Source organism: Mesocricetus auratus, unplaced genomic scaffold (genome assembly GCF_017639785.1).
Source record: "Mesocricetus auratus isolate SY011 unplaced genomic scaffold, BCM_Maur_2.0 Super-Scaffold_100004, whole genome shotgun sequence".
Taxonomy (NCBI): domain Eukaryota; kingdom Metazoa; phylum Chordata; class Mammalia; order Rodentia; family Cricetidae; genus Mesocricetus; species Mesocricetus auratus.
Genome location: NW_024429189.1, coordinates 7,142,507 through 7,158,891, shown reverse-complemented (window position 1 = coordinate 7,158,891; position 16,385 = coordinate 7,142,507). Strand labels below are relative to the sequence as shown.

Sequence of the window (16,385 nt, the reverse complement as noted above, 5' to 3'; positions counted from 1 at the left end):
GTGTGAGGCACACCAGGTTACTTTTGGGCACGCTGAGAGTTATCTCAATGCCCAGAGTATCTTCTGAGTTGACTCACCCTTGAGAAGTAGCCTGGCTGCCAAGCAGTGGACTTAACCACTAGAATGTCAAAGCCAGCACATTCATATCCGCGAAGGGAGCAGAGGCTCCGAGTTTTTAGCACAAAGAGCTGCCAGGGCTTTTCTTTGAGATGTTTGAGTCCCAAGCTGGGCAACAGGTACAAATGACATAGCAAAAGACTGTGGGGGCTCTTTAACACAAGCCCACGAAGGACAGCAGCTACCCACAGCTGATAAGGGAAGAAACTGTAGATCTTCACCGTGAACCCAGAGTACCCCTTGTCCCAGTGAGAAAGAAGGCCCTGTAGGACAAGAAGGTCCGGAGCCTGTAGCCTAAGAGGACGTGCACAAAGCCCGCCAGGAGAGCTGGGAAGCAAGGCAAAATGGGCTGTGGGAGCGCTGGGTGCCTGCCCTCCCTCCCCAGCCTGCAGCTGCCGGAGGCGCACAAGGAAGGCTCTGTTTACTGGTGGCCATGGTCCCAGTGGGAGGGTGCATTGCTGCCAGGCAGGAGCGGCAGGCAGACAGTCTTTGCGGCCTTAAAGGACCCTGTGGTCAGCTTTTGTGGAAGGCCTTCCCTCACCCCGGAAGGAGCGGTGCCAAGGTGTTTCCCCTGCGGACGAGGCCTCACTGACCTCCCTCAGCGGATCTTCCAGGGAAGCGGTCTGGCTCAGCCCCTCCTCTGGAACATCACAGAACACGGCGAGGCTGTGTAAAAGCACCCTGCAATCAATCAATCAGTCACCAGAGTGGGTGAACTAAGGCTACATGCACAGACCGTGCTCTGTCTGTGCTGGAGTTCATCTCCACAAGTGCTCGGCTCCCAGAGCAGGCCGTCAATTCTCTTGATAGACAGAATGAATTCCCAGGCCCAGGAAGCCTAAGAGTTGGGGCAGGGGAGGGCACAGAACTTGGGTGACATTAGAGGCTATGGGTATGGAGGCCCTGGGTTGTTCTAAGACACAGAAAGGGCCATAGAGACATCCACAATGTATGTGGAGGGCTGAAGGGAACCAGAAAATACAAAGGTGCCTGGACATATGGCTCAGCAGTTAAGAAGGCTTGCTGCCCTTGTAGAGGGCCCAGGTTTGTACCCCAATACCTACGTGGTGGTTCACAACCATCCATCCATCAAGGTGGTCTGACACCGTCTGACTTCCAGTGGCACCAGGCACAAGCTGCGCACATACATACACACAGCCAAAAAAACAAAACAAAACAAAAAAACAACAACAGAAATACACACATAAAACACATAAATCTAAATAAATGTTACACACACACACACACACACACACACACACACACACACACACACTGAGGCACGCATGCAGAAGCCAGGATAGTACCCTAGAGGCTCTCCAGGCTTCATCTCCCTGAAGGCCATACCGTTGACCCACAGCGTCTGGCTAGGCAAACTTGGAGGTTGGGGAAGAGGTGCTGTGAAAGGTTTTGGGCCAAGAAAATTCACACAGATGTGGGCAAGGGTGGTTATAAATGAAACAACTCAAACCAGTGGGCTGGCTTAAAACACTGAAAGTTTTGTTTGTTGTAAGTCAGTCCTGCAGTTCTAGGTCAAGCGCTTTGCGATGACAATGCCGTGCCTCAGTGTCAAAAGACTGGACATGCCTGAAAGCTATAAATGAGAGGCCAGTGGGTATCCCTGTCCAGTCCAGAGTCAGCTCTTCTGTGGGTCCCATTGCTATAACCCAGTGCCTGAGTTTTGGGTGGCTTTGGGGGGTACTGTGTAGGGCAGGGCAGGAGGTAGGGTTGTGAGCAGCCTTAAGCTGTAGGAAGTGGTGAGAGGCCTCTGCCTCTTCTCCGGTGTCCAGTTACCTTTTGGCTACAGGACAAGCCTTCCTGTTTGAAAACCAGACCGCCTGTCGGAGGCACGGGGGAAGAGGGCAGGAGCCCCCACCAGGGCCCCATCCTCTCCCAGGGCCTTCCCTAGGCACTCAGGCAAAGAAAATGGTGTCTAGCCCTTTCACCTAGATGGGCAAGTCCTAGCAGGCTTCCTGGACAAGTTTGGGCACCAAGGTGGTGGAGGGAGGGTGCTGTTTAGGATCTCAGCAGGAGGAAGGGTGCCCTCTGGCGGCCAGGGAGACTGTGCCTGATCGAGCTTTGGGGCAGGGCGAAAGCCGAGCCTCTGGAACAACTCGGTAACAGTCATATACTGTACTGTAGCTCCCTCACACCCATCACCTGGTGAATGGATCTCGGGTCTCCCTCTCAACGTGAACTTGGGCTCTCTGTTCTGCTGAGCCTTCCCAGACAGCCCCCGGCCCGAAGGCCTCCTGTAAACCGGCTGTCACCAGCCACCACAGAAATAAACAAGCTGCAGCTTATGGGGAACCCTGGGAGTTTCCGCTAGGGGCAGCATGGTCCAGTCTGCCCACCTCAACTCTGTTGGGATCCGTACCTCCTCAGGCAGCATTATCTGGGAGAGAAGGTCAACACTCCTTGGTAACAGCGTCATTTATTTGCAAAGAATGGCATACAGGAGTCTAGAAAGTCCAGGTTGAGCCCCTCCCCTCTGCCCCCAGGGAAGACTAGCAGGCGGTCTATCCAGCCTCCAACGCCCTGAAGCTGGTGGAGCTGGGCAGATGGACTATGGTACCCTCTTTTCACAACTGCTGGGAAGCTATGATCTCTGGGTTCTCATAGCAGTTAGCCACTTTGGTGGTCATACTGGAGTTGCTGCAAGCCCTGCAGGGGCAACAACCAGTCACCAGGCGGTCCCAGGGCTCCAGAGAATGGAGCCAGAGAGGCAGCCAGGCCCAGGATCGAAGACAGTGAGGCAGCCAAGATGGCCGGTGTCTTTGCAGGATATTAACCAGGACGATAAGGAGCACCAGCCCCACCAGAGGACCGCCTACTGCAGCCAGCACCGAGCCCCCTGCCAAGGAAAGTCCAAAGGCTGCCAGGGGCAGCAGCAGAAAGGCGAACAGCAGGTAGACAATGGCTACCCAGCGGTACTGGGCAGTCAGGTCCCCAAAGCGCTTGGCCAGTGGGATGGGTAGTCTCAGGACAGGCACCAGGTACCACAGCAGTATGCCAGCCAGGTTGAAGAAGAAGTGGATGAGAGCAACCTGGTAGGCAGGAAGGGCAAGAAGGGGTGAGAAGCTTGGACCACATGACGTGGGCCACCCGGGCTCTTAGAAACCGTGCCTTTTGCCAGGTGGTGGTGGGGGCCGCCTCGGCGGCGTGCGCCTTTAATCCCAGCACTCAGGAGGCAGAGGCAGGCAGATCTCTGTGAGTTCGAGGCCAGTCTTGTCTACAGGGAGAGTTCTAGGACAGTCAGGGCTACACACACACACACATACACACACACACACTCACACACACACACACACACACACACACTCCCTGTCTTGGAAAACAGTAAGTAAAACAAACAAAAAGAAACCATGCCCTTCCCTGCTCTGCTCCAGTCTGGGACTCGTCTGTCGTGTCCTGCTGAGTGGTTCGGATAGACCACTGAGGACGACAGGGTCCAGCCAGAGTAGGCTCGTGTTCACCACACAGCCTCCCCCACACTTCAGGAGATGAGGGCCTGTGTCAGCGCTTGAGTGCAGGAACACATCCCTGCTGTGTCAGAGACAATGTGGGGGTGGGGTGAGCAGGGAAGTCGGGGAACACAACACGTGGCCTTTCGGTGAGTGAGCACCATGCAGAGGACTGGGAAAGGATGGGTCATGTCTCTCAGGGGGATCTGAGAGACAAAGATGGCATGGGGCAAAGACGCAGGAGGGGGCCAAGACGCAGGTGGGGGGCAAAGACACAGGAGGGGGGCAAAGACGCAGGAGGGGGGCAAAGACGCAGGAGGGGGGCAAGAGGGCTAGGCTCATGCTTTTCCTGGGAGCAGCAGCTAGTGCTACCCAAGATTCCAGAACCCGATTCTGTCCCAGGCAGAAGGAAGTTTGGGTCCGAGCAAAGACTAGGTAATTTAGAGGGTTGGAGCTCAAACAGGACTAAGAGTGAGGTTCAGAGCTGCGAGGTTTGGGTTAGGGGGAGACAACTCAGAGGCAGAATCATGTCTCAGATTAGGTGGCAGGATGCAGCCAGCACAGCTGCACGGGAGAGCGGGGACATCCCCAGGATAGGGTCTGGGGAGGCAGGCCATTCCTTCGCTAGTGATCTGGGTACATGGAGGCACAGTTCCTCTGGAAGTGTGGACCAGAGAACCACTCTTGGATACCCCAAGAAGAGTCTAGGATGTAGGGACCAGAGAACCAGTGGTCCTCCAGAGGGAGCTGGGGATGCTGCCAGTGATAGAGGGACAAAGGGCATGGGAAGAAAGCTGCCCTGGAAGGGAACAGCCAAGGGCGGAGCTGTAAGTGACTGCAGTGTCCCCCCTGGGGAGCTGTGAGTGGCTTCAGCGTCCCCTCTGGGGAGCTGTGAGTGGCTGCAGCGTCCCCCCTGGGGAGCTGTGAGTGGCTGCAGCGTCCCCCCTGGGGAGCTGTGAGTGGCTGCAGTGTCTCCCCTGGGGAGCTGTGAGTGGCTTCAGCGTCCCCCCTGGGGAGCTGTGAGTGGCTGCAGTGTCTCCCCTGGGGAGCTGTGAGTGGCTTCAGCGTCCCCCCTGGGGAGCTGTGAGTGGCTGCAGTGTCTCCCCTGGGGAGCTGTGAGTGGCTTCAGCGTCCCCCCTGGGGAGCTGTGAGTGGCTGCAGTGTCTCCCCTGGGGAGCTGTGAGTGGCTGCAGCATCCCCCCTGGATCTGGTGCTGCAGGCCTGTGGTTGGGGTCTGGGGAACCCAAGGAGAGCTGGAGCCGTAACCAGCCTTGGCTGTGCTGGCAACAGGGAACCGGTTGGGGGCAGTACCTGCACTGCGAAGAGCAACCTGTCTGCAGGGCTGGCCAGGGCAGCCAGCAGGGCCGTGGTGGTGGTGCCAATGTTGGAGCCCAGGAGTAGGGGGTAGGCCCGTTCCAGGTTGATCACTCCAACCCCTGGAGGGATGAAGGCTCAGCAGGGGCTCCAGCCCAGCTCCCCCAGCCCCGAGCCCACTGTCCACTTTGGCTTACCCATGAGAGGCACAATGGCTGCTGTGAACACGCTACTGCTCTGAAGCAAGAAGGTTAGGCCTGCACCAACAAGGATGGCCAAGTAGCCGCTGAGCCAGCCAAAGGGGAAGGGGAAGTCTGCAGGCGTGCAGGGTGGAAGGCAGTCGGGTCACTCTTAACTCCCTGCCTCACCCTCCACCCCAGTTCCAGGACCTCCGGACACCTACCTGCATTGATCACAGTTCTCACGGCCTGTGCGATGCGGCCCTGCAGCACAGAGTTGAGCAGCTTAACGATGAGGACCAGACAGGTACAGAGCACCAGCAGAGAGCCCGCCAGCAGGATGAAGCCCACAGCCAGATCCGTGAGCCCGGTGCCCACAAACAGGTGATGGCCTGTGGCAGGGCAGAGCGATGAGCGGGAGGGAGCCAGAGCAGAAAGCAGGGCAGTGGGCAGGACTGGTGGAGGTACGCACAAGGCACTTTGTTCTCCTCTGGGGATGCTGTGCTGTTCTCTGTGCAAGGGCTGAAGATGCTGCATCCCTCATCGCTGCCCTGCAGCGGAGGGGTAGGGAGGACTCAGGCCAGGCGCACACCGGGCAGACAGAGGTTAGAAGGATCAAGATCAAGGGTGGGATGATTCAGCAGGTCAGAGGTCAAATGAGGGGTGGCATCTCACCGTCTCCCCCCTGACGCCGCACCATTGCTTAATCAGGCTGCTGTTAGTGGTGTTGCTGGTAGCACTCCCAGTAATCACGCTGCTATCCAGCTGGTAGACAGAGGGGGCATGATTATGTGTCTGACATTCTTTATCCCTCCGCCTATTACAAACCTAATCCCTCTCTGTCCCCATCCAGGGCAGGGCTTCTGCCTCCTATTCCTCATCAGCCAGGCACCGGTACCTTCCTATGGCACATCTGTCCTCACCTGGATGATGAGGTGTGTGAAAGGCTGCGTCAGCGCCTTGAGGATGTCGGGGGCCTGCCCCCCTGGCTGCAGGCTAGCAGCACCCAGGGCCAGTTCACTCAGCCTCTCTAATGCTGCTGTGGCGCCCTCCAGTGGCAGCAATACCAACACTGTGAGCCAGTTGAAGATACCATGCACAGCGGAGCCGCTGAAGGCCCTGCAGTCACACAGGGCAGGCTGTCTGTCTGAGCAGCCAGGCTGTCTGTCTGAGCAGCCTCTACTGAGGCCAAGGCAGACCCAGCCTGGCCCTTCAGTCCTGACTCACCTCTGGAACTCATCCCGGTCCCCTGACTGCGCCATTGAAACCAGGGTGCTGGTGATGGAAGTGCCCACGTTGACGCCCATGATGATAGGCACCGATGCCTGGACAGTCAGCACTGTAGGGGTGCCATTTCAGCAGCCCTGCCTGTTCGCCAGCCCCCCCACCCCTGCCCTGGGAAAGAGAGATGCACTCACACTTTGAGGCCACCATGCTGACCACGATAGAGGAAGATGTGCTGGAGCTCTGCACAAGGACTGTGACCAGCACACCAATGACCAAGCCAGCCACAGGGTTGGATAGTACCGCATTGTCCTTGAAAATGTCTCCAGCCATTTTGCCTGTTCCCCACAGGGAAATGCAATGAGGCTGTAAAGAGCTAACTTCCCATCCCCACCCCGGCTTCCCACCTGGTCACTCACTGCCTAGCAGCTGGAAGGCAGAGCTGAGGATGTCCAGGGAGCAGATGAAAAAGTAGAGGCTTCCCAGGAGTCCGCATGCCTTGAGGAAGCCGATGACCACCATGCGAAGCCTGCTGGCCATGCTGACCTCTAGGGACACCAGATAGGACTATATTTGACCAGCTGACTACTGCACAGCAGCAGTAACCCCCCCAATATATATATACACACACTTTGTTCCCTATGAACAGGGACCATGTTTCCTGTCACCTCTCAGGCAGAACGCAGGAACCCATGTCCTCCACATGTGTTTCCCCAGGGCAGAGTCTGTGTCTCCTCCTTTGTCCTCCCTTGTTCCTTTGTCATATGACTAAGCCCATGACCTTGGAGGGGGGAGTCCCAGAATTGGAGCCATCATGGGGGGCGGGGGGAGAGGAAGACAAGAGGCTGGAAGGGGAGTTTTCACTCCATCTCAAGCCGATTAACGTGGGTTTCTATGAGGTGTGTTCTGCTAAGTCCCAGCTTATACTCTGCTGAGAAATGGGAAGCCAGAACCTGCCTTCATGCTGTCTCATCACCCCCAGACCTACCTTTCATTTGGCCAGTGTTCTTCAGCTGAGGGAAGGCCCAGGGATCTGGGCCTGCCTCCTCCAAGCCTGGGATAGAAGGGGAGGTCCCTGCAGGGGTCAAGTCAGGTAGGGCTGTTTGTAGATCCCCAAGGAGGAGGACAAAAGGCAGCACGAGGAGGCGGAAGGGGGTGGGCACAAGGGGCCATGGGGGGGGAGGTACAGTCAGGGAAGGGAAAGGTCTCCAGTGAGTCTGGCTCAGGCCAGAGGCGACACTAGAACCCTTCAAGAGGGCATCTAGAGAAACCTCATTTTGCCTAGCATAGATGCAGAGCCCTGGGGACGCCCGCCCGCCCAATACCTGCATTTCTCGGATTCCGGTCCGCCAGGTCAATCGCATCCAGAGTAGGGTTGGGGAACTGGCCACCAGCGAGGGAATTCGGCATGGATTTCAAGCAGAGAGAGACCGAGGCCCAGTCCTAGATCTGCTGAGGGCAAGGCCGGTAAGAACCGGTTGCTCTTCCTACTCTACCTCTATCCCACGAAGCAGTCTGAAGTCAGGCCCCCCCCCCCCCAACCGTCAGCCGCAGCCCACACCTCACAGGTCTTGGTGGCTCTCTCTCCCCTCTGACCATAGACAGTGACCTCAGGTGGTTGTCAGGAGAGCCCAGCCTAGTTTTAGGGGCCAGAAGATAGGGTCTACTGGAGCCCCAGCTCTCTTACTGGTCTTGGCTGGAAGAAGGTTTGACAGCTCACTGAGGGCACAGGGTTCTGGGGCGCTGGCTGGAAGTACCTGTTAGCTACAGAGCCCTGGGATTTCTCCTATCGAGGGTCAGTGAGGACACTGCAGATGGTCCCAGCTTAGACTTTGGTATTTGATACCAAACAAGTGACGTCTTTGCTTGATAAGAGCCCCACCCCACCCCCAACTTCCGAGCAGGGCTTGGGAGCCCCCTGCTCACATCAGGTCCTTTCCGGCAGCTCTGGCTCCATGGGTCTCTGGGTCTGGAATTCTTTGAATCCTAGTCTACCCTGATCCCTTCCCTAGTGCTTGGGCTCAGGCCCAGGGGTCCTTTGTGTCCCCTCCCTCTGGCCTGCCCCTAGGTTCTTCTCACTTGGTTTTAAGATCCTGGGGGTTCAGAATGGTGCCCAAGCCCTGGAGCTGGTGGTCATTCGGCTCTGGTCCAGTGTCCCTTAGCTTGGTCTAGTTCTAGGAGCTCCTACCTGCATGTGTGGTGAGGGGGCACCAGCAGGGAGAAGGCACAGCAGCGACAGCTGCAGGTCAAAGATCTGCCCAGTGTGCACATGACCTGCTGTGTGTGGAGCCCCATTAATGTTTACCCAGGAGCTGGGGCCCCCAAGGGGAGACCCTGCCTGGCCCCAAGGCCTTGCTCAGACCCTTGTCATCCTAGGGCTAGGAGTTCTGAGCCCCCAGCCCAACTCTTTTGCGGTGGAACTTCTAGGGCTGGGCAACATCTGGCCAGGAGTATAATAGAGCTAGACACTGCAGCCACCAGTAGGCATCTGATTCATTTAATGGACACTCCACACCGTCCAGGCAGGACGCTCTCATTCTGGCTGGGGCTGCCTAGGGAGCTCAGAATGTTGCCATCCTCTTTCTGTGTTCCTCTGAGCTCAGCAAACCTTATCATGGTCGTCCGTGCACCTGACAGAGATGAGATGGAGGAAGCCCTTTGCACCAGCTGGGTGTGGAAGACAGATTCCCTCAGGTGGCCTGGGAAGGTACCCAGGCTCTCAGGTCAGCAGATTCAAATCTGAATTTGACGGTAGGGCTAGGTCCAGGAAGGGCTTTCTGTGGAGGCCAGCAGGGGGGTCAGGACAGAGTCTCTATCTGCAAAGATGGATGGAGGGAGGGCAGAGTCTTTCCCCACTCCAGTGCTCATTGCCCGAACCCTATCTGAGAGTCTTTTCCCAGATGAGTGCTATTCTGAGCCCATGTGCTGTGAAATGTCGTGTCTTGTGGATCAGCCCCTTCCAGTCCTTGGAGGGGACTGGGCCCTCCTCTCTAAGCTACTTCCCCAGGGGCCCTGTAGGCTCCAGCACCCTGCTCTGTTCACTGCCCAGCTCTGTCCCTGGGTGCTTGAGGGACTTTGCCCAGGGAAGGAGTTTTCTTGGTGTCTATTCAGCAAATTCTCTTTCCTCCCCATCCTACAACCACTCCCCAGGAGGCCCCTCTCAAGGGCTCCTGAACTCAGCTCCTTCCTAGCGGGATGGAGGATTACAGCTTTGGCCTGAGGGTTGTCAGTAATTTGTAACCTCTAGCACCTACAGAAGGGTCTGTGTTATTATGGTCACTAGAGGCAGAAGGAGGCTGGGAGTCTTGAGATAGGATGATTGAGCCAGGTGGTGGCGGCACATGCCTTTAATCCCAGCACTCGAGAGGCAGAGGCAGACGGATCTCTGAGTTCGAGGCCAACCTGGTCTACAGAGAGAGTTCCAGGACAGCCTCCAAAGCCACAGAGAAACCCTGTCTCAAAAAAAAAAAACCCACAAAAAACAAAAAGCAAATTAAAAACAAACCAAAATTGTATGAGATAGGATGATGAGCTGTGAGACCTCAGGCAAGACCCCTGTCCCTATGGTACCCTTCTGTGATGCATGTTGCAGAGGTGACTTTGTGCTGCAGCAGACACTCTCAGAATAGTGCCTGGCTCATGGTAGGAGCTCAGTAGCCAGTGTGGAATAGGTGAAACATGTAAGACTCTGGGCACAAAGTAGGTAACCTGCTCTCCCTCCTGGTTCATACCTCTGAATGTCTGTGGAGAGGCAGACCTGCTCTGAGGCCAGTCACTCATGCACAACCACAGCCTGGCCCCGTGCCAGCCCCTGCACTCATCCCCACGGACTCGTAGGAGCCACTCTCTGAGCTAAGTCCTGGGTTTGCAGGCGACACAGACAGAAGAGCGTTGGCTAGCCTAACAAAGTCAGGCTAGTTTAGGGTATATGGGAATCTAGACCAGTAAATGGGGACCAGCCTACTGTGGCCATTGACTCAGACCTTAGGCTATAACCTGAGATGTCCCTGGTCAGGGTGACACCACTATGTTGGGCCATAGGTCTATAAGAAGGATTCCCTGCTGGCAGGCTGTTCCGTTTGCACAGCGTATGATCAGTGGCTCCAAGGCAGGCAAGCTGCCAGCACAGTTTGCTTTGTGGAAGTGGAGATAGCCAGAATTTAGACCTCAGGGTTCCCAGGAGGGTACCAACACAGTCTTCCCCAGCCCCAGCAGCAGCAGCCAGGCTGAGGAAAGTGGGGTTGGGGACCCAAGGTGGGGTAGAGTTCGGCTGGCTGCTGAGTGATGGTACTGCTGACTTTGAGGGGGACAGAGGACCTGGGTTCTATTCTTGATGGTTCCCGTTCAGCTTTGACTGCCAAAAAGGCAGCTAGGTCCAGGTCCAACATGGTCACCCCTCCTCGGGGCATAGGGGTGCTTTGACGGCACTGTGGGCAGGGGATCCAGTGCTGTTCATGGGCCGGAGTGTCCAGCCGCCGCATGCACGCCTGGCAGAAGGTGTGGCCACAGTAGAGGCGTCGAGGCAAGTGTGTTGAGAGGTCATAGGCAGAGTAGCAGACGATGCAGTCATTCCGTGGGGTCGTCAGGGCTGCCCTCTCCTCCAAGGCGTGGGGGCCTTCAGGCTGCAGCATCCTATGGAAAGTATTGGAACCAGCAGGGCAACAGCACAAGCTACAGTTCACCTCTGCCCACCTATGTGATGTTTTGGTCCATGCTAGGCCCCAGAGGACAGAAGACAGGGCTATGGGATGGTAAGTGTCTGCATACCTGGAGGGAAGATGGTGGCCTTGGGTTAACACCACGTCTGGGCATATCTCTCATATCTGTGGCCATTGGCTGAAACAGCACCGTACCCCACTGTTGAGATCCATCCACGGTCCCTCCTGCTTCTCCCAGCCCTTACTGAACCCCAGGCTTCTCTTACCTGCATCCACTCCACCAGAAAGATATTCCCAGCTAGAGGATTGTAGGAGAAGCGGGTGGGGACCCTGGACACCTCATGGCTCCTTCCTTGGGCTCGCATTACTGGCCACAGGCAGGAGGCAGGTGGTGGCTGCTTCAACTGAGAGTGGGTTCCCCTTTCAGCCACAAAGCACCTGCAACTGGATCTGACGCACCACCCACTGGGCAGGCGATAAGGTGAGCCAGCCCCCTGCAGAACGGATGCTGTCCAGACCACTCCCCCCCCCTGCAACTCCCAACGATCTGGCTTTGTCTTTCTCCACCCTAGATGGCCCCAGAGTTTATGCCCCCCCCATCCTCATACTTTCTTCCAGGCTCAAGTCCTCACCCCTCTCATTTGATCCCGCTTTTGTAACGTTTTCCTGCTTTGGCCTGAGTGACGCCCGCTCTTCAGCTTCCGCTCATGTCACCTTCCAGGAAACCTGCTCCCACCCCCAGCTCCATGGCAGGGAGCATATTCTTGCTCATTTGTGGCGATTCTCAGGATCACCTTCCTCCCTACCTAGACTAGGTCTACCCTGTGATGTCACAGGCAGGAGCCTGCTCGTCAGCCCTGAGGTGGCACTCGGTCAGATAGGATTCCCTCACACAACCATCACCCCAGAAATCCCGCCCCCCCCATCCTAAGCACCTCCCAGTTGACTACCTATGGGACCCTCAGCCTTTGCAATAGTCCAGGCAGACAGTTCAGGGAAGTAGGATCAAAGCTCCCTGTGATGAGGACTGGAGACAGCAGAGAATGAGGGAGACCCAGGTGAGTTGGGACAGGCTGGCAGGACCCCTAGGATGGCATACAGGGTTGCTAGGAGAATGCCAAAGGGCAGAGCAAGCCTCCTTACTCACTTTTACCCACCTGCTTGGCAGTCTGCCTTTAAGACTGGTCAGACGGGTTCCTGTGCTGGCCCTCATTGGAACAGGGGACAAGGAGCTTGGAGAGGAGAGTCAGGGCAATGACCTGGAGACCTCTCTACACGCTACACATCTAGCCTACATGACCGGTCTCTGTCTGCATCAGGGGAGGGCCAACTTCAGGAGGACTCGTTTGTCTTGTGAGGCCAGCTCTTCCTCCCTCTTCACGTGGCGCTGTGGCTCTGCCCTGCCCCGGAAACACCAGGCTGCCCAGAGCTGGCCTGCCTGCACACTCCCTACCCTGGTGTCTCATACATGGCCCCCAGCAGACATCTTACACAGCTTGGACAGATGAGAAGCCAACACTCCCTTCACCCTTCCCTGCCTCATCTTCAAAGCCTGGTACACATCACTCGAAATTGGCTCAACAGCAGAGCTCTGGGTTGTAGGAATTATCTTTTGTGGGGAACCAGAAACATGCCCTGGCTGAGGCTGGGTGGTGACTCACGTTGGGCAGGGTTGGGTTCTGGGCCCTGGATCCTGAGCTCCCACTCCCTGAAACCTGCTAACATCAACCCCACCCACCAACAGCCCTCCAATCTGATCTTCCCCCAGAGTATTTTCTTGGGGCCCCCCACAGTGGCAAGTATGGCACCCCCACCTTGTGACTCGGCTAACCTTGTTTACTCTCTCAGTTTTAGCCCAAGGGAAAACCGGGACCTGGCCCAGGCCAGTGGACATATTACACCTACAGGCCCCTGGGTGGACTGAAGCCTGCAAGGCCCTTAAATTATGGATGTCATGAGGCAGTGGCTTCCCAGTCTCTGGAAGGTTCCACAGGGTCTGGGAGCCTACTGGGGAGATAATATTTGAGAGCAAAAGTAGCCGTCCTGACCAGGACCCTCTCCCAAATAGGCCCCTGGCAAAAAAGGAGTCACTGCCACAATGCTCACCCCGCTTTATTGCCAAAGTCTTGCAGGAAGTGAAGGGTGTCCCTATTGCTGCCAACATGGCTAGTGGCTGGGACCGTATTCCAGAGGGCACCAGTTGAGCCTTCCTGGTGGACAGGCTCCCCTGTCCAGAGCGGGAAGTGGCTGATGCCCGTGACAATGGCCGCTTCTCATGTCCGGCACCACTTTGGCATTGAGCTGAGGCCTGGGCCCCACAGCCCTGGTTATTGGATAGCCAGGCTAGGAGACAACACAACAGCAGCTGTGACAACGGCAGAACCGTGGACAGTGGCAGCAAGAACAGCAAGGGAAGCAGCAGCAGTGGTGGGCAATGTCGTCACCACGCCCCACGGGCGGCAGGCCAGCGTAAGTCAGTCCTGATGGACGCTGCCCACTGCCGTAGGGATTGCAGGGTGACTGCCAGGTCTGTTGGCTCTGCTCGGGAGTACCTTTGGTCCCCTTGATGCCCTTGGGCCCTGGGGCTTCGGTGGTTTGCAAGACGCCCGCTGGCTCTGGGGCACAGGCTCCTGAAGGCAGAGGCTGAGTCTCAGAGGAGGAAGATGAAGGGGGAACCTCCTCTAACTGCTGCCCCAAGTCAGACCGCAGGTGAGCCCGAGGGATGCTGATGTGGGCATATGGATTCTTCGTAAGCATCTCATGGGGGTCCATGGCTCAGGCTGCAGGGGTGAGCAGAGACACATATGTGGACTCAGGGAAGAAAAAAAGCTGCTTAGAAGCCTGTAGCGCAAGAAGACACCCACTTAGGAGGAGCCTGCCTTGTGAAGAGCCATATTACTGAGGCATCTGTGTGCAGGTATGGGGACATCAGAGTATACTCAAGGCCTATGTGACTTGGAGGACCCCAAGTACCCAGTCGCCACCCTCCACCAGTACCCAAGAAATGCTCCTGGATCCACCTGGGAATGGGGACAAAAGGCTGGGAGACTGGCGAGCTGGTCCAAGGGAGTGCAGGGGCTGACCAGGAGGCACCTCTGAGTACAGGTCAGCCCCTGGGCAAGGACTCACCTGCAGGAAGCAGCAGCAGTGTCTTCCAGCTTCAGGTCCCAGTGCCTGTGAGCGGAGCTACCAGCAGGTGCCTTTTCCCTCCTAGACAGGGGTGGGGCTTTGGGGTGGAGCTCAAAGATGGGGTTCCCAAGATCCCAAGAGGCCTTAGCAACTAGAGCACAGCAGCCAGTCACCCCTCATTCCCAGATGGGTGGAGGCCAAGGTTTGGGCTCCAAGGGGCATTTGCCAATCGAGGGTGAGTCAAGCACGATTCATCTGAGCATGTCCTACCTCCTTGGGTCACGGCCTCAAGAAGGAAGTGGAGGCAGGCCTTTGGATTCTAGAGCCACTGTCCAGAGTTCCTCCATGCCACCTACTGTCCGTACCCAGCAGACACTGGGATTCTTGAGACCACTTGGAGGGTTGTCCATTTTAATAACAACAATAAAAAAATGTTTGACACAACTTTGTAGATACAATTGGTGACATGGACTTCAGACACAAGTGACATTTTCAGCTTGTTTCTGGAACTGCAGTTTCCCTGTGTTGGTGAGTTGGGGTGAAAGCTCCCCAAAGTTTTCTGTCCTCTGTACCCACTCTTGTCCCTGGCACCCTTTTTTGCTTTTGTACCTCTACCTCCTCGCCCATAGGGGACACGAAGAATGACAGTGGGGCTAGGGGAGACAATAGTTGCAAGCCTATGGGCCAACCGGCGAGCTCTTCTGGGTCTACACTACAGTGGGACGGGCTCGGACACCACTCGGGAAAACACCAGGAAGGAGAGACCAAGTAGGACAGGGACTGCGAGCCAGGGTGACTGAGTAGCCTGCGTAGAGCCAGTCAGGCAGGTTGAGCAACTTAGCAAGTAGAAGGAAATGGGTCTGGGGGAAACATGCTTAAGACGTGGAAAATCGAGCTTTCTACGTAGGATCCCTAACCTTGCCCACCGCTCGTGTAGACTCCGCCCCTAGCCGCGAGCATGCGTAAACCCAGCCGAGGTGCCCAGTGGAAACTTAATTCCCCAGAAGCCTTCGCGCTCCAGGGTTTCCCAAAAGACCCGGTTTGGATGGATCCTTGCTTTGCTCCATTCAACTTAGAACTGCGTCGGGGGGAATGGGAGGAGCGCTTATCCTCCCACGGGGCGTGGCTTTATTTCACGGGGTGGGACTCTAGGCAAAGGGTGGGGCTGTAGGTGGCCTTGTGCACGGGCGGAGTGGGTGGGTGAGGGTACAGAGCCCTCCCGGGAAGGGTGGACTCATTCATTTCTCTGGCCATAACTACCTGAGTTACCCCAGCATGATGCCAGGATCCCACAAGACACCTCCCCTCCACATCCCCGCATCTGACCCCTTCTCTCACCTGGTCTTGCTGACGGAGCCCTGATGTGCGTCCTTGGTTCCCTAGAGCTGTAAAACCCGGCCCCCCTTTGGCTCACCAGGAACACTGCTCCCTTCGTCTGGATTGCACAGAGAGGGGGGCTGTGGCCTGAATAAATTCTGGACTGTCCAGGGTCAGGCAAGGACTCAGTGTTGGTCACAGGTATGGCACCATGCTGCATGGTGGCCATGAGGTGGTAAAGAATGGCATTCTGAACATGTGGACACCCTGGTCCCCAGCGTGTCCTTTGTCCTTTCCTGTCGGAGGGCTCCCTTGAGGCAAAGGTGTAGTCCAGGTGGAGGAGGACCATGTAGGAGGAGGAAGACGAAAGGAATGGGGCCTCTGCTGGGTGGGGTCAGTTTAGTACGTAACTGAGACGCACGTGCTGACCTGATGCGATACAAGAAAGGCAGCTGAGTGCTTAGTGAGCCCTCCACCCGACACGCGGACTCCCGGCCTGTCCGAACCTCCTCGCGACCGCCCCAGCTCCCGCTTCCACTCCTCTGGCATCCGCTTCACCCCTTATCCCTTTTACTGTCATATCACCCTCTTAGAGTTGATGAGTCTTGGGTGCAATGTGGACACGTCAGTGAGTTGGAAAACTCTCGGCGTTCACACAGGGGGTGTGGCGGGGTTTGGAATGAAAGGACCCTGCTCCTTCAGAGCTCGTAAGATAGACGAGACACTGGTGGAACGCTGGGACCCCTGCTCCGACATTGTGAGGCTCCAACTGAAGGGAAGGTTTCCCTTAGAAAATTCGGCGAGGATTTGGTTCCTCGCAGTGTCAGCTCAGAAGGAAGGGAACGTTGGCGACGCGGAGATCCTGACCCGCCCGTAGCTAGCTTGGAGGTCGACCCTGAGAGCAGACGCCAGGCCAGGAGTGGATCGAGGGGCGGCTAGGAGACTGGCCCCGCCCCGTGGACCCCGCGCGGGTCCCCAGACGG

At 56.7% G+C, this 16,385-nt stretch overlaps 3 protein-coding genes across 5 annotated transcripts; all 3 read right to left on the bottom strand.

Annotated features, from left to right (window-relative positions):
• Positions 1 to 2,535: 2,535 nt before the first annotated feature.
• Positions 2,536 to 8,064, bottom strand: Slc34a3 (solute carrier family 34 member 3). 3 transcript variants are annotated; one of them, XM_040745260.1, is made up of 13 exons: positions 7,986 to 8,064; positions 7,624 to 7,747; positions 7,287 to 7,373; positions 6,718 to 6,846; positions 6,493 to 6,636; positions 6,302 to 6,413; positions 5,998 to 6,193; positions 5,750 to 5,839; positions 5,547 to 5,625; positions 5,299 to 5,466; positions 5,093 to 5,209; positions 4,893 to 5,017; positions 2,536 to 3,164 (listed from the first exon to the last, which is right to left on the bottom strand). In XM_040745260.1, the coding sequence occupies exons 2-13, from the start codon at positions 7,706 to 7,708 to the stop codon at positions 2,700 to 2,702; spliced, it is 1,797 nt and encodes a 598-aa protein (XP_040601194.1). In that variant the 5' UTR covers positions 7,709 to 7,747; positions 7,986 to 8,064; the 3' UTR covers positions 2,536 to 2,699. The 3 variants fall into 3 exon arrangements, with proteins under 3 accessions (XP_040601194.1, XP_040601193.1, XP_005083768.1); XM_040745259.1 differs by having other exon boundaries at positions 7,860 to 8,051; XM_005083711.3 differs by having other exon boundaries at positions 7,624 to 8,051.
• A 715-nt stretch (positions 8,065 to 8,779) lies between these two features.
• LOC101830373 (RING finger protein 224) lies at positions 8,780 to 11,495 on the bottom strand. The gene is made up of 3 exons (XM_040745273.1): positions 11,223 to 11,495; positions 11,066 to 11,134; positions 8,780 to 10,930 (listed from the first exon to the last, which is right to left on the bottom strand). The coding sequence occupies exon 3, from the start codon at positions 10,927 to 10,929 to the stop codon at positions 10,459 to 10,461; it is 471 nt and encodes a 156-aa protein (XP_040601207.1). The 5' UTR covers position 10,930; positions 11,066 to 11,134; positions 11,223 to 11,495; the 3' UTR covers positions 8,780 to 10,458.
• Positions 11,496 to 13,050: 1,555 nt separating this feature from the next.
• Positions 13,051 to 16,353, bottom strand: Cysrt1 (cysteine rich tail 1). The gene is made up of 2 exons (XM_005083709.4): positions 14,086 to 16,353; positions 13,051 to 13,736 (listed from the first exon to the last, which is right to left on the bottom strand). Exon 2 carries the CDS (start codon positions 13,726 to 13,728, stop codon positions 13,300 to 13,302), a length of 429 nt encoding a protein of 142 aa, XP_005083766.1. The 5' UTR covers positions 13,729 to 13,736; positions 14,086 to 16,353; the 3' UTR covers positions 13,051 to 13,299.
• Between the last annotated feature and the right edge of the window lie 32 nt (positions 16,354 to 16,385).